Below are 16,004 nucleotides of genomic sequence, written 5' to 3'. Positions count from 1 at the left end.
TATGATTGCCTCGGAGATGTACTCAACATTCTTGATCTTTTCCTAACCTAAAATCCTTAATCTTCTCTCAAATTATTCTGTTGAGGTCCTCCAGTCACCATCTTATTTTTTGTATCCTGTGGTATCACTGTATCTAGTACTGTCTTTGGAGCTACCAAACTGGCTCTGTGCAGTGACTGATGGATTAGTGGGATTATTTTCATTATTATTGTTATTATTATTATTATTATTATTATTATTATTATTATTATTATTATTATTATTGTCATGATTATTATGACACTCAAGTGGGCAGCATAAGGAAGAAAAAAAATATGAATGGAATTTACTTACACATTATCTTTCTAATTGTTTATATGATTAGTGGAAAGGAAATGTATTTTGCTATAAGAGGATAAAGATAACACATTTCTAATAAGGTTTAATAATTATTATTTAAAATACACAGCAGAAAATGGCATTAATAAATCTCCGAAACATGCACCAAATTGCTCAACATTACAAACTGCAATGTTGAATTTGGATAACAAAAAATATTCCCATCCACCTTTGCCCAAAATTTTGTTGAGTTAGCCAACACCTTTTGTTATATGATAGAAACATGTCATTGACTGTCTCCTCAATGAATACATGGGAGAAAAATAAAATAATTGCTTGTATGAAATATTTAACTTCCTACATGTCCTCCATCCACAGCAACATGCAATCCTTCACACTTGAAACAGTTTGGCTTCTCAAGCAACTTACCATTCAAGGCCACATGCATCTTCCAATCATCTACCCTCCTCATACACTTCACTACTTTACTCATCTCATTCACTCAGTTTGCACCTTTCATTCACTCTCTCTATAAGTGACATCACACAGGGCAAATTTCTCCCAACATGGTCATTTTTGTTGGCATTTGGGCAGAATGAGCAGCAAACATCTTACTGCTCATTTTCTGTTGTTGGGAAGAATGGAATATGGTTATGCTGACAGACCTGTTGGGAGTATTTGAGTCAAATGTCGTGTTACAAGCTATAAATGTAAACTGAATATAAACTAATGTATTTTGAGACAAAAGAAAAAAAAAAAAAGTTACTTGACTGTCTGGTGTACTGAATTATTCATAGCTCTTATTTGACAACTGCAGCTTGGTAAAATAACCAATGTGTTGTGATGGAGTCCAACACTAAGTTTTACTGGAGTGCAAAAGCTCGTCACAAATTAATTGATCCATTGGATTGGGCCCTGCAATTCCTAGCACAGGCCCTGGATGCAGCCTGTGCAGACAGCATCGTTTGGAGGAGAGGAAAAAAAAAAAAAAAAAAAAAAAAAAAAAGAAAGTATATAACATATAATTTTGGAATAATTAAAGCAAAATAAAGTGGCTGAGATGGTTGGGGGTTTGTTGTTGGTATAACGAGGCATCATTGCAACAGTCCAGTCCCTATGTGACACCAAACTCATTGGATCTGTGGTATAACCAACAAATATGGCCAACATGTAAGGAGAAATTTGCTGTGTGACACCGTTTTAACTCATTCACCAATTTTCTCAATCTGCAAAAAGCTGCCAATTCAGGACTCTACTCTGCGATTTGTATTCCCTAGACTCAAACTTTTTTTTTTTTTTTTTTTTTTTTTTATCATTCTCACATTCACTGTCCATACAAGACTATCCATTTAAATATTAAGTAACACAGGAACATCACACATCCTTGCTGCAGGAGTTCAGATTTCATTTTCAAACATCAGCAATTATCAGATCTCTATCTTTCTTACATTCATTTCCCATACAAAACTATCCCTTTAAAAACTAGATAACCAAGGGAATATCACAACCTCAACCTATCACTCTCACGTTCACCTCCCGTACAGCCACATCTTTACAGGGAGTCCTCGGTTTACAATGGTCTTGACTTCTGCTGTTTTGTCGTCACAATGCTGGCAGTGCTGGTTCCTGTACATTCCCCTTGGCTGATTTTTTTTTTTCGTTACTGATTTATTTCATTATTTTTTATTTACTGTATGTGTTTCTCATGTTTTTTTTTTACAGGTACAGTAGTTATGTTTTTACATCCTAGATTATGACTTTATAATACTATAACATTAGCATAGGTGAGTGACATACTGTAGGTGCTTGCTTAGGCTGGTTCCGACCCATACTGAAAATCAGTTTACACTAAGGCATAGAAATGGAACTCCATTGTAACTCAATGACCCCCTGTATAAACATTATATAACAGAGGGGGCACAGCACACCTTTCCTGCAGTCCAACTCAAAGCATCACAGCAGCGCCACACCTAAGGCTGCTACTCTATATCCTCAGGACGTACTGGGTGTGTGAGTGGGATGACAGACTTCTGCTGAGTGTCCCGAGATAACGCCTTCCTCATGTCTGTAAGTCACCAAGATGGTAACAGTAACTGGACCTGTGATTTATTGTTATTTATTTATTTAACCAAAGTACTAGTATATTTTTTTCTTTACAATAATTGGACTGGTGACAAGTTATTAAAGTCATTTGTAAAATTAAAGAATTTTTTTTAGATAACTTTGGAGAAATAAGAAAAAGCCTTATATGCATTATTTCCTGTAGTATAGGGGAAAAAAATAAATAAAAAATAAATAAAAATATATAAATTCAGTCACACCTAGCTCCAGTCAAGAAACCCCAGATCTGCCTCTAAGGAATAACGAACCTTAATCACCTCTGCACCATGCTATGGACATTCTGGGATGGACCAAATCACCAGGCACCCTTGAGCCTCGCATAACAGCCACAGCAAGACCCCCCTTCCCACACTCTGACATTGTACCAAATCTGGATACCAAGGCCCGTGAATTGCCACAAAAACAGGGAGCCAACACAACAGACATAGCCATGACAACCACAAAAAAAAAAAAAAAAAAAAAAAAAAAAAAAAAAAAAAAAAAAAAAAAAAAAGAGAGAGAGAGAGAGAGAGAGAGAGAGAGAGAGAGAGAGAGAGAGAGAGAGAGAGAGAGAGAGAGAGAGAGAGAGAGAGAGAGAGGGGGGGGGGATAAAAGTATTCTCCCATGTGATATATCTACATTACTGAATCTATTTTTAATTAATTCTTGGGGAATGTGTGTGTGTGTGTGTGTGTGTGTGTGTGTGTGTGTGTGTGTGTGTGTGTGTGTGTGTGTGTGTGAGTGTGTGTGTGTGTGTGTGTGTGTGTGTGTGTGTGTGTGTGTGTGTGTATGTGTGTGTGTGTGTGTGTGTGTGTATTCCCTGTCCCGTCTGCTGCTGGTCTCTCTCGAGACAGCTGGCTGTCCCCCTCTGGAAAGAGCTCAGAGTTCCTACTGACCCCTCTTTTAGTTGGACCACGACCACACCCTCAACACCCTGGGACAATGCAGTCCCAACTCCTCGACTTCCCTTCTGTACCTACTCCCTGCTGGGTGAACAGGGAGTAGGGGAAAGGAGACATGGGGAAAGGAGACTCCCCCAAATAATCTCTGTCTGTCCAGGGGATTGAACCCTGGCTCCTCAGTTGTGAGCTGAGTGCGCTAAGCATTACACTAGCGGACTGTGTGTGCATGTGCGTGTGTGTAATATTGTAAACCAAACCTCATAGAAAAATGTGGGTATTTTTGAAAAGAATGGACTTAAAATTAGCTATGAAACCTATTTTTCTACCCACAGGAAAGACATGGGCATCTAGAACTTTGCCTGAGGATGAAACAATGGATGGTAAGACTAATTTTTCTCAATGACTTATCTTTTCAGTATCTCTGATATTCCTGGTTCCCTTAAACACAAGAACACAGACACCTACTATAGCCATCATATTTTGATATCCATAAATTTTGTCTCATAACATAATTTTTCAGATTACCAGGGAACATGCCTAGTATAAACCAAGGTTGAACAAAATAATTTTCCACAGCCATCTTATCTGGATTACCCATAAGTTTTACCTAAACATGATTTTTCAGGCTATCAAGGCACACTTCTTATATAATTAAAGAGTACGCAGAGCAACACACAGACACTTACCATAGTCATCATATTTGGATAGCTGTAAGTTTTCTATCAGTTTTTCAGATCACCCAGGCAAACACCTATCCTATAAATCAAGGTTAAATAGAACAACTCATACTCACCATAGCTACCATATTTGGATACCCATAAGTTTTTTTTTTTTCTTATAACAATTTTCCAGACTACAGACCAGGAACACATCTAATATAAATTAAGGTTGAAGAGAACTTACCATAGCCCTCATATTCCAATACCCATAAGTTTTCTAACTCATAATTTTACAGACCACCAAGGAACACATCTAATATAAATAAAGATTAAACTAAACAACACAGAGGCACTTACCATAGCCATCATATTTGAATACCCATAAGTTTCTATCCCAACATAATTTTTCAGACTGCTAAGGAACACATCTAATACAACTAAAGATTACCTACAAAAAGACACTCACCATAGGCGTCTTCATCTGGATCGCCAGAATAATACTGCAGCACGGTGCGGTAGACAATGTACCCAAGCTTCTTGTACATGGTGATGGCAACAAGGTTGCTCACACGCACAAACAGGTCAACAAAGTAACACCGTTTCCTGTGTGATGAACAGAAAGGTAATGAGTGTTGATACTGAACCTGTGTGTTCTTACCTAATTGTGTTTTTACAGATTGAGGCAAGCTTGTAATGTCCCATCTTTTAAAGTTAATTTGTCATACTTATCTTTGAAGTGTGTGTGTGTGTGTGTGTGTGTGTGTGTGTGTGTGTGTGTGTGTGTGTGTGTGTGTGTGTGTGTGTGTGTGTGTGTGTGTGTGTGTGTGTGTGTGTGTGTGTGTGTGTGTGTGTACACCTACCTAGTTTACCTAGTTGTGGTTTCCATAAGGAGTCTAAGCTTGTGCTGTCCTCTCTTAATACCTACTCTTATCCAGTTTTCGTTACAATCATGTATAGTTATTGCATTTACTACTACTTTTTGCAGCTCATTCCAGATTCCTGCAGTCCTTTTGTGGGAAACACACACCCTTCACCTTCTCATGCCCTTTTGTGCTTCTAAAGTCTCTCACCACCAAATCAGTTCAGTCCATTTCTCATAGCCTGACAAAATCCAATATAAGACAATCAGGTCACCTCTTTTTTTTCCTCTTTTCTCTTCCAAAGTGGGCAGGTTTAGTTTCTTTAGTCTCTCTTCGTACAATAAGTCTGATAGGGTGGGAGGCAACTTTGTCGCTACTCCTTGTATTCTCTCTATTTTTTTTTATGTTTCTTTTAGTGCTGGGAGACCATATCACTGCTGCATATTCCAAACAAAGTCTTATCATTGTCACAATTAAATTCCTAGTGTGTGTGTGTGGAGAGAGAGAGAGAGAGAGAGAGAGAGAGAGAGAGAGAGAGAGAGAGAGAGAGAGAGAGAGAGAGAGAGAGAGAGAGAGAGAGAGAGAGAGAGAGAGAGAGAGAGAGAGAGAGAGAGAGAGAGAGAGAGAGAGAGAGAAGGAGAGAGAGAGAGAGAGAGAGAGAGAGAGAGAGAGAGAGAGAGAGAGAGAGAGAGAGAGAGAGAGAGAGAGAGAGAGAGAGAGAGAGAGAGAGAGAGAGAGAGAGAGAGAGAGAGAGAGAGAGAGAGAGAGAGAGAGAGAGAGAGAGAGAGAGAGAGAGAGAGAGAGAGAGAGAGAGAGAGAGAGAGAGAGGCATAAGTGTGCCTGTGTTTTTGCAGACTCACACACAAATGATCATCCTCCCACCACTTGATCTTTGCTTCCTATGTTCACATGTTAGTGACACAAAAGTTACAAAGATGCATTACATACAACACCTTTTGTGTATTCCATAACACCAGGAATGTGACTAACTTTTTGCAAGGTATGTATCTTATCTAAAAGTCTATCATAGAACATAAGAACATGAGGAAAATTGCAGGAAACCATCAGGCCTACACATGGCAGTCTCTGTATGAATCATATCTGCCTATCACCTTCATCTATAAATTTGTCTAATCACTTAAAAGCTCCCTAGTGACTTAACACTAATAAGCTAATTACTGAGTCTATTCCATTCATTTATTAATCTATTTGAGAACCAGTTCTTTCCTATCTTTTTTTAAAACTCTTTATCAAGATTGAATGCATTATTTCTTGTCCTATCCTGATTACTGACCATGATAATTTTGCGTAGGGAAATATCCCAATAAAATAACTGTTATAAACCCTCTGGTTACCATGTAATGACAACTTGGCACTCCATTGAGTAACTCTTGACCACTACTGTGACCAATAAGAACTAAAACGTTTGAACTAAGTCATCACCTTGTACTACAGTATTTCATAAAGCTCAAGAAGCCATAGCACTCAAAGACTTAACAAACACAACTCATCACCAAATATGTACCACACTTACACAAAACACTTTTTTTTGCACAACACAGTATTACTCAAGTGGTGTCTTACAGTATTGAAGCTTTTACAATGGGGTTGTGGTGAGGTAAAATTACATTTTTTTAATGCCTCTGCCTTAGGGAAAAAAAAAAAAAAAAATTGTACACCTCTCTAATACAAGAATTGACCAGTATTTTCAATAATTCATCCCCTTTTCTGGCTAACTCCAGAACACCCTGCCTGCTTATGCATTTTCTCCTTTCTATGACTTTAACTCGCTTAAGAGGGAGGTTTCAAGACACTTATCCTCCAATTTTAGGTGATTCTTTTTCACATTTCTTTTGAGACTGGCACCTTAGTGTTTTTTTTTTACTTTATCTATTTTTTCTCCCAGAAAAGGGTCCAAAGCGGTTGTCAAAAATTGAGGGATAAGTGTCTTGAAACCTCCTTCTTGAAGGAGTTCAAGTCATAGGAAGATGGAAATACAGAAGCAGGCAGTGAGTTCCAGAGTTTACCAGAGAAAGGGATGAAGATGAAGTTACAGAGAGAAGGATAGAAGCCGTAGGAGGGTAGTTTGGAAATCAAAGCTTTGTGCCAGACTCTATCAAAAGATTTTGATATATCCAAGGCAACAGCAAAAGTTTCACCAAAATCTCTGAAAGAGGATGACCAAGACTCAGCAAGGAAAGCCAGAGATCACCAGTAAAGCAGTCTTGACGGAACCCATACTGGCGATCAGATAGAAGGTTGTGAAGTGATAGATGTTTAAGAATCTTCTTGTTGAGGATAGATTCAAAAACTTTAGATAAGCAGGAAATTAAAGCAATAGGATGGTAGTTTGAGGGATTAGAACAATCACCCTTTTTTAGGAATGGGGTGAATGTAGGCAAACTTACAGCAAAAAGGAAAGGTAGACGTTGACAGAGTTGAAAGAGTTGTATTAAGCAGGGTGCAAGCACAGAGGCACAGTTTTGGAGAACAATAGAGGGATCCCATTCTAAGCCTTCCAAGGGTTTAGGCCAGTGAGGGCATGGAAAACATCACTGCGAAGAATTTTAATAGGTAGCATGAAGTAGTCAGAGGATGGGGGAGAGGGAGGAACAAGCCTTGAATTGTCCAAGGTAGAGTTTTTAGCAAAGGTTTGAGTGAATAGTTCTGCTTTAGAGATAGATGTGACAGCAGTGGTATCATCTGGTTGAAATAAAGGAGGGAAAGAAGAAGAAGCAAAGTTATTGGAGATATTTTTGGATAGATGCCAGAAGTCACAAGGGGAGTTAGATCTTGAAAGATTTTGACACTTTCTGTTAATTATGGAGTTTTTGGCTAGTTAGAGAACAGAATTGGCATGGTTCCTGGCAGAAATATAAAGTGCATGAGATTCTGGTGATGAAAGGCTTAAGTACCTTTTGTGGGCCACCTCTCTATCATGTATACCATGAGAACAAGTTGTATTAAACCAAGGTTTGGAAGGTTTAGGTCGAGAAAAAGAGTGAGGAATGTACGCTTCCATGCCAGACACTATCACCTCTGTTATGTACTCGGCACACACAGATGAGTCTCTGACATGGAAGCAGTAGTCATTCCAAGAAAAATCAGGAAAATCAGCAAAATACCTCCTCAGGTCCCCCCAACTAGCAGAGGCAAAATGCCAGAGGCACCTTTGCTTAGGGGGATCCTGAGGAGGAACTGGAGTGATAGGACAAGATACAGATATGAGATTGTGGTTGGAGGAGCCCAACAGAGGAGAGAGGGTGACAGCATAAGCAGAAGGATTAGCAGTCAGGAAAAGGTCAAGAATGTTGGGTGTATCTCCAAGATGGTCAGGAATATGAGTAGAGAATTACACCAATTGCTCTAGGTCGTGGAGGATAGCAAAGTTGAAGGCTAGTTCACCAGGATGGTCAGTGAAGGGAGAGGAAACCCAAAGCTGGTGATGAACATTGAAGTCTCCAAGAATGGAGATCTCTGCAAAAGGGAAGAGAGTCAGAATGTGTTCCAATTTGGAAGTTAATGTGAAAAGTCACATTATTCAAACTGCTTGTAATGGTAAAGTACTGAGGTAAAATGACTTTTCTTTCTTTTAAGAGGGCCTTACTACTTCATTTTCATATACTTGGATGAGAGAGACAGAGTATAAGACAGTAATTCAGTCTATGAAATAAGTTAAATGAGATCCCACTGAAAAGCCTCGATGTAAACAAACAGTTTTTGGCGCTCAGGAGTTATCCTGAGCCACCTGTGGTTCCCTCAATGACCCCCAATGCCATCACTACCACACAACTGCATTTTTCCAGTAGCTTTTCCCAGCAGCAAGATGTCTAAGTGTTATGATCACCTTCATTTTGGTGGTAAGTGGGTTGCTCCTTTCTATGTTCCTCTGTAAAGCTTCCCTCACTAGACTGGTGACAAAGAGAATACCTGCATGGTCTTTTTTATCCTCTGATGAGTTTTGTGTCACTAAGTTAATTCATTACATCCTTTCTGGATAAATAATTTGTGAGCTGGAGATGTGAAGCGACCATCTTGGTTGTGGGAGCATCTGTCGTAAGCCACTAAGACAGTGTTGACTGGTGTCTGGGAATGGATTAATCCATTTCACATTGATTCCTATGGGGAAAATAGTTTCGATTTTTTAACATTTTGGATTTCGAATGGCATCCAGGAACCGAGGAACCAAGTTCAGGAACTGAGGTTCCACTGTATACTTGTAAGGGGAAGTGTTGAGGTAATATTACACTTATTTTTTTTTAAACAGTGGCTCTGGTTTAGGGGAAAAATAAATAAATAAAATAAAATAAATAAATAAATAAAATAAATATATAAAATAAATAGATAAATAAATAAATAAATAACAATAAATTGGGGAAAAAAAAAAGGGGGGGGGGGGGCTTATTGAAGTTGGCATGTCATTACTTTTCTGAGATGTCCTCCAGAATGGCCATGAGCTGTTTGGCCAGGCCCAGGCGTCTGTATTCTGGTGCCACGGTGAGTGCCGTCACATGGCCATGCCAGTTGTCCCCATGACCTTCGGCCTTCCCCATGACTGTGGGAAACAGGCAAATTCTCACTGACACGTACACAAAGGAAATTGTCAGACCCTCACTGACAAGTACACAAAGCAAACTCTCATTCACATATACAGCTTCCTCCATTTCCATGTTCACCAATCAGCAATGACAATATGTGAAGAGCCTGCTGTGAACTGCTTGCTTCGTTGGTATCTGAAACAAATGCCACCATTCCCTCCACCGCCTTTCTGCTCACTCACACTGACTGGGATGTGCCTTGTATAAGAGCTAAATCAGGCAGGGTGGTTTACAGCAGGTGATTCACACACTGGTAATGCTAAGTGATGAATCTGGAAGTGAAGGAGACTCTACACAAAGGATCATATTCTGAAACTCTCCTGTGCTGCACCTTTACTACATTCAAAAGGCTCTAGTTGATGTTACATGTTTTTTAAGGTTGTTTTTATGGTTAAAGTGACAAATTAACAAGATTTCCACATTATTAACAGGAGAAGCAGTCTTGAAAACCCAGCTAATCATCTATGTGACCTTTGAAAGCAGTCACAATGAGACAGCCGAGTTTCAAAACACATGCCAAAATGTCCAGTATTTACAAAGCATAACAAACAAGTAAACTCATGACTAATATAAACATACAATATGTATGTATTACATACATATATATAATGTGTGTGTGTGTGTGTGTGTGTGTGTGTGTATATACGTGTATATATATATATATATATATATATATATATATATTCTATCTCATCCATCTCATGTATAAAAATACTATTAAATTAAGTAACCTATAATCTTAATTATCTAAAGAATTATATATATGCATCATAATTAAATATCATATACATCAGATTTCATATATGTATTCAAATGTACTATGATACACCAAGCTCTATATTTAATTGGTCCTGAAAAAGCAAAACCTGACTCTGTAACAGTTGTGGCAATGATCCCATAATAAAAAATCTCTTGACCAGCTCAGGATTAGTCTGAACACTTGCCCACAATGTTTACTGGACACCTTACAAGGATGCACATTTCTTCCAAAAAATTCAGTGGAATTCCTGGGCTTTGCAGGAGGAAGGCTGATGGCTGACACTGAGTTATAGTATCATATCAATACTCTCAGACACAATACTTAACAGCAATGTGAAATGAGGCAGAGGAGATAGATGATAACAATTAGGTGAGGAAACAAATTAGATATATTGAGCATGTAATATGGGAAAACAGAGTAGAGAACTGTCTGATGAGCACAATGGAAGGAAGGTCAAGAGACCAAAGAGAACTAAAAGCTGAAGTATCTGGAGAGTCTGAGTACTGATGTGTTTGAAGCATCAAACAAGCAGCAAGAAGGGCAGAGGAGAGGACCAAGTGGCATTCCATCACCAGCACTGACACTCACACAGCACTTTGTTAATGTTAATTGTGAGAAAAACTGTATATTTACTTCAACACATTTCCATTGCAAGTTGTTTGAATAGCATAAGACTCTTCACTTAACTAATAATAAGAATATAAGAAAATAGGGGAAGCTGTAAGAAGCCATCAGGCCTACACATGGCAGTCCTCATATAAAAAAAAATACTTACCTATTTCCACCTATCATCCTTATACATGAATTTAATCCTCTTTTAAAGCTCCCTAATAACTTGGCACTAACAACCTGATTACCAAGTTTATTCCGTTCATCTACCAATAATTAAGAACCAACTACTACTTTTCTTTTTAAATGTAACTTGATCAAGCTTGAACCCATTATTTCTTGTCCTCTCCTGTTACTAACCCTGAAGATTTTGCTTATGAGGTGCATAAGAAAAATTGTACAGTATAAGTGTACTATTTACCTAGTTACTTGGCAATATACAGAAGTGAAGGCAGATGACACACAACTTTCTAGTTATTTTTTATGATTGCTCAAGCCAAGAGATGGAAGCTTAAACATTCACTGTGAATGTGTGATGTGTGATGTATTTGACAAATTGCCTTCCCTCCTTCCACAGCCTCAATGCACAAGACTTAACCAATATTCTCAGTCTTTCACCTCTTTCATTACAAAATTCTGGAACTCCCTGCCTGCTTCTGTATTTCCCCCTACCTATAGCAATTTCTTTCAAGAAGAAAACTTCATGACCCCTTTCCAATTTTGGATAATGCTTTTTGTCCCTCCCCTTTAGGAACTTGCACCTCAGTTTTTTTTTCCCAAAGTTTTGCACCCCTTGGCAAGTACCCTTCTTGCATAAAAAGTAACTGGTGCTGAAATAACCTTACCTAGTATGATGTTGTCAAACCATAGTAGTTAGTGCCAATCCAGCACCTTTATTAGCCTGAATTGCAGCAGGGTGTGGGACCGTGTCTGTTTGTGGATGGCACTGTGTTGCTTATATAGAGTGAGAGAGAACCTCAGGGTGTGGTAGATAACTTTTACAGTCCAATCCATCACTCTCACCCTAGCTGCCACACATTATGCAGCAACACACAGACTTGGTTTACCTGCAGCAGCTTGGTTCAAGAGAAGGGGAATGGACTGGTTGTTAACAAGGGTAGGGGAACATATGAAGGCCATAGCACACAAGTGGACCAATTACAAACACGAGATATAAAGAATAATAAGATTATTGGTGAGATCCTTAAAAAAAATCAAATAAATAAATAAATAAATAAATAAATAAATAAAAAATACCATAAAGATTTTAAAAGAAAAGAGAAAAGCACAAAGAAAATTAAGTGGCATTTGACCACAAAAAAAAAAAAAAAGAAACCATAAACAAGAGCACATCAGAGAGTGCCACTGCAAAGGCTGAACCTCCCAATCTTCAACCAGAACAAGTAACACTTCTCAGAGAATCACATCCTCACAGCACAGTGCAAGGGAAGCTCTTGAGGGAAGAGGGGATGAAGTTGAAGACCCTGAACCTGCAGGAGGGGGTTTCAAGGTTTTTTAGTAATATTTCACATTAGTTGGAACTTCATTAAGCTGGCAAAGGGTGAGGTGCCAGAGAGTGGGAGAGCTGAGCCAGCCAAAAGATCTTTCTGGTGATGCAGCCACATCCCAGGCTGACTCAGGTCCCTGGGCATCATGCACATGATGGCTGGTATAAGTGTTCACAATTCCCCATCACTCTGATGCCCATTAACAGCCTTTAACCACACTTTATTAAGTTTAAGCTCTAATTATTGCAATTAGAGTTGCAATAATTCATACCAGCACCACTACCATCGACTCTGCAGTGCTTTCAGTGAGGAGTCTGGGTGGGTAAGGAAATAATGATGATAATGAGTGGAACCAACATTACTTGCAAACATAAAGTGATATACATACTATATCCCATGATGACTCCACTAGAAGACTCTGCCACCTGGAAATATTCAGGCCAATGAGCGAGGTACTGCAGGTAGAAGGAGAGGCCATAAGTCTCTGTGAGTGGGTCCAGGTTGACATTGTTGAAGTGGAACATGTCCTCACAACGGAAGGGTCTCAATGTGGTCATGCTGGCAGCTCTCAACTTCCTTCCCTGTGTGCAGAGGGAGAATAATTATGAAACAATAAAAATAATAAAAGCAACTGGTAAACTCTGAAACTCCCTTCCTGTTTTTGTATTTCCTTCTACCTATGACTTAAGGAGAAAAAAAGAAACCTGCTTAATTGCCACTCCCATGATATGAAAAAAAACATCATATTTTGCTGAGATATAAATAATCTGTCTGGAAATTAGTAGGGTAATATTGAGCTAACACTAGTGTTTTTGTTTGAGGGTTGGGTTAGGTTTAGATTCATTCACTTAATTAATTTCACTGTTGCTCCTTTCACTGTGTAGATCACCATATGAAAACATCATATTTTGCCAAGATATAAAGAGCCAGGTATGAAAATTAATAGGCTCAGGTTATTCATATAAGCCCCAAGCAATATGAGAACATAACCAGTCAGAGCAATATCTGAGGGGGAGAAATATAATTTGGTCCCTAGTAGTAATGGTGGTGGTGGTAGTAACAGTAGTAGGCTGCTCTTTCCTTGCTGATATTAGTTTGTTTTAGATTGGATATTTTTGTCTTTTGTTCCACAATCTCATCACTTAACCTTTTCTTGCTTCCTTTACTGCTTCTGTACTGACACTAAATAAAAGTATCTTGGCTAGAATTTCCTCTTTATTTTTTATATAAGGCTTGTGCAGTGCTGGGTCTTCTACTTGCATGTCACTATACGCTGGCCAATATAGAAGGAAATGTTCTCTATCCTCAATCTCATATTCACAAGCAGAACAAGCCGTATTCTTTCTTTGATGCTTTTTTTTCTCCAATTTAGGGTAAGGAGTCCAATGAGTACATACCCTATTCAATAGGTACGCACTATGCATTTCAAAAAACATATACATAGAACTTGACAATACTTGGGTTTCAGAGTTAGTTTCTTGTTGATCCTTAACCTTTTCCCTAAAATATCCCAATATTTACAAAATCTATTCTAATTACTAAGATAACTAGGTGAGAAGAAAGAAAAGTGAAAGAAAGCAGCATTTTCTTATGAAAAGCAAAGGAATGTCTGTTTTTGTTTTTGTGGTGTGGATACTTTACATCTTATTTATTGTAATTTCTTTTTATTTGCAGGTTGACATAGGCAAGAAATATGACAGAAACAAGAATCAGATTTGGGTTGAAATGAATAATAAAGACGGGAGAAGGGTGCGCACACATTGGACAGGGCTGGGGCAGCCTAGACCAATATATACAGATTTTTTTCAAATGGTTGACTATAACTATGCAACTATATTCAAGTAATACATATTAGTGTTAGTTTGCCAAAGAATGTCTTTTACAGATCGCCAAACCCTGTGAATTTACCAGAAAAATAATCTTTATTTTTTCCAATTCCTGTCTTAAGTTGTAATGTTACCAATGATGTTCCTATTTCAGCCTTACATTGCTTTGTGTTATACTATTAGGAGCATTATTAATGAAAGCACATCTATTGGACAGGGGGTTAAAAACTTGACTATTCAATATTTCAGATATTTGTTGGGATATTTAAAATATCTCTGTGGCACACAACTCTACAACCATTTCTTAATATAATGGCAAAATGTGACATTCACCAGTAAATTTTTATAATAGGACCAAACTGCATTTTTAATATAAAACTATGATATATATATATATATATATATATATATATATATATATATATATATATATATATATATATATATATATATATATATATATATATATATATGACAATTTTGAGCATAACATGTTGGAAATACTTAGTTTTGCCTCTTCTTCCCTCATCCCCCTATGATCTTGGGGACTTGTTAGGAGGTGAGGTTTATAGACAGGTACCATGAAAATGGTCATTTTAAGGTACTTGAATAGAGATGATGGCTTAAAAGAAGGCAGTCCTAATCTAACCTGACCAAGCATAACCTAACATGACCTAGCCTGACGTAACATAACTTGACTCAACTAACCTACACATATCATCTAACAAAAATTTGCTATATCACGGAAACTATTAATTTCTGACAAAAACTTCAATAGAGTATCCATAAAGGTAATCAAAAGCAATACTCCTAAATGTGTAGAGAAAGCATTATAGTTCTCTCCTAAAATAATACCCATTCATCAAATAATTTGGGAAACGGGTATAATCTTGAGAAGAAATTTTTCCAATATATTTTGAGTATTTACTGGACACCTTACCCTAATGCCAGTAAGTCTGGTCTGTGACCTACCATGAGTTTTCTTTTTTTTTTTAGCCTAGTGTATTGTCAAACCAGGCTATTTCTTTCTTGTATTTATTGAATAATGCCAACTTTTTTTTTTCAAACCTATTTCCCTCCATGTTTTTTTTTTGTGTCCCATGAATTGACTGAATCTACGATTTTTTTTTCTTTTTCTGTTAGTTTTAATTGTGTTTCCAGTTCATGTATATCATATATTTCCTTATCTGTTGGATCCAGGATTTTTTTTTTATCTTCATACTGCTATACAATGGACAACTGACCCATATTCAGAAATGCTTTCCTCTCATTTTCAAAAGCCACAAAGATGATTTCCCAATGCGGTTTTTCCTTTCAATAATGTAGAAATCTTTTTAATACGTCACTAGAACCGTAATGACATCCTTGAAAACCAGTGTCACTTCAGTTAGAGCCTATTGAAAATAATGGAGGAGCGGTGCATAAGTATTTCAGAATATGCGCTAATACAACTGGATATGTTCCCTATCGACCCTGATTCACTGCCATAGGCAGAGCTGACCCGCCACTCAGCGAACACCCTTCTTTCACGGGGTTACCATGTGTTGTCACCTTTCTCCCCGGGCTCAGAGTATGCAAGGGAGGCTAGAAAGTTAGTACAGACGCCGCAATGGTTCAAGTAGTGTTGTGAAGACTTAAGTGATGAAGATAATGCAAGTCTTACCCACCCTGCGCCACCGGTTCGATTCTGTTGTTTTGGTTTAGGACTTCCCGACTTTTGTGTCTTTTTTACAGGCTCTTTCTGGTGGGGTCTACAGGGAAGTGAAGCGAGGATGAAATCATGAGAGCAAGAAAATATGATATAGTACGAGAAATTTGGAAGAGCGTGGGTATTCTGAACATAATGCATGGTGTGGATGATTCT

General features: G+C 38.0%; 1 protein-coding gene and 1 long non-coding RNA gene across 5 annotated transcripts; one reads left to right on the top strand and one right to left on the bottom strand.

Annotated features, from left to right (window-relative positions):
• Positions 1-408: 408 nt before the first annotated feature.
• Positions 409-16,004, bottom strand: LOC135099874 (N-alpha-acetyltransferase 20-like). Of its 4 annotated transcripts, none has more exons than XM_064002498.1 (5): positions 15,804-16,004; positions 12,703-12,895; positions 9,265-9,394; positions 4,446-4,582; positions 409-2,383 (listed from the first exon to the last, which is right to left on the bottom strand). In XM_064002498.1, exons 1-5 carry the CDS (start codon positions 15,987-15,989, stop codon positions 2,298-2,300), a joined length of 732 nt encoding a protein of 243 aa, XP_063858568.1. In that variant the 5' UTR covers positions 15,990-16,004; the 3' UTR covers positions 409-2,297. The 4 variants fall into 4 exon arrangements, with proteins under 4 accessions (XP_063858568.1, XP_063858570.1, XP_063858571.1 ...); XM_064002500.1 differs by having other exon boundaries at positions 15,808-15,900; XM_064002501.1 differs by lacking the exon at positions 15,804-16,004 and adding an exon at positions 15,692-15,710.
• On the top strand, positions 3,552-14,487 carry LOC135099875 (uncharacterized). The gene is made up of 3 exons (XR_010268410.1): positions 3,552-3,700; positions 4,391-4,601; positions 13,989-14,487. It is a non-coding gene; the product is annotated as an uncharacterized LOC135099875 (long non-coding RNA).

This window comes from Scylla paramamosain, chromosome 4, assembly GCF_035594125.1.
Source record: "Scylla paramamosain isolate STU-SP2022 chromosome 4, ASM3559412v1, whole genome shotgun sequence".
In the NCBI taxonomy this organism is placed as follows: Eukaryota; Metazoa; Arthropoda; class Malacostraca; order Decapoda; family Portunidae; genus Scylla; species Scylla paramamosain.
Note: the sequence above shows the minus strand (reverse complement) of the source record. Positions and strands in the feature narration are given on the sequence as shown.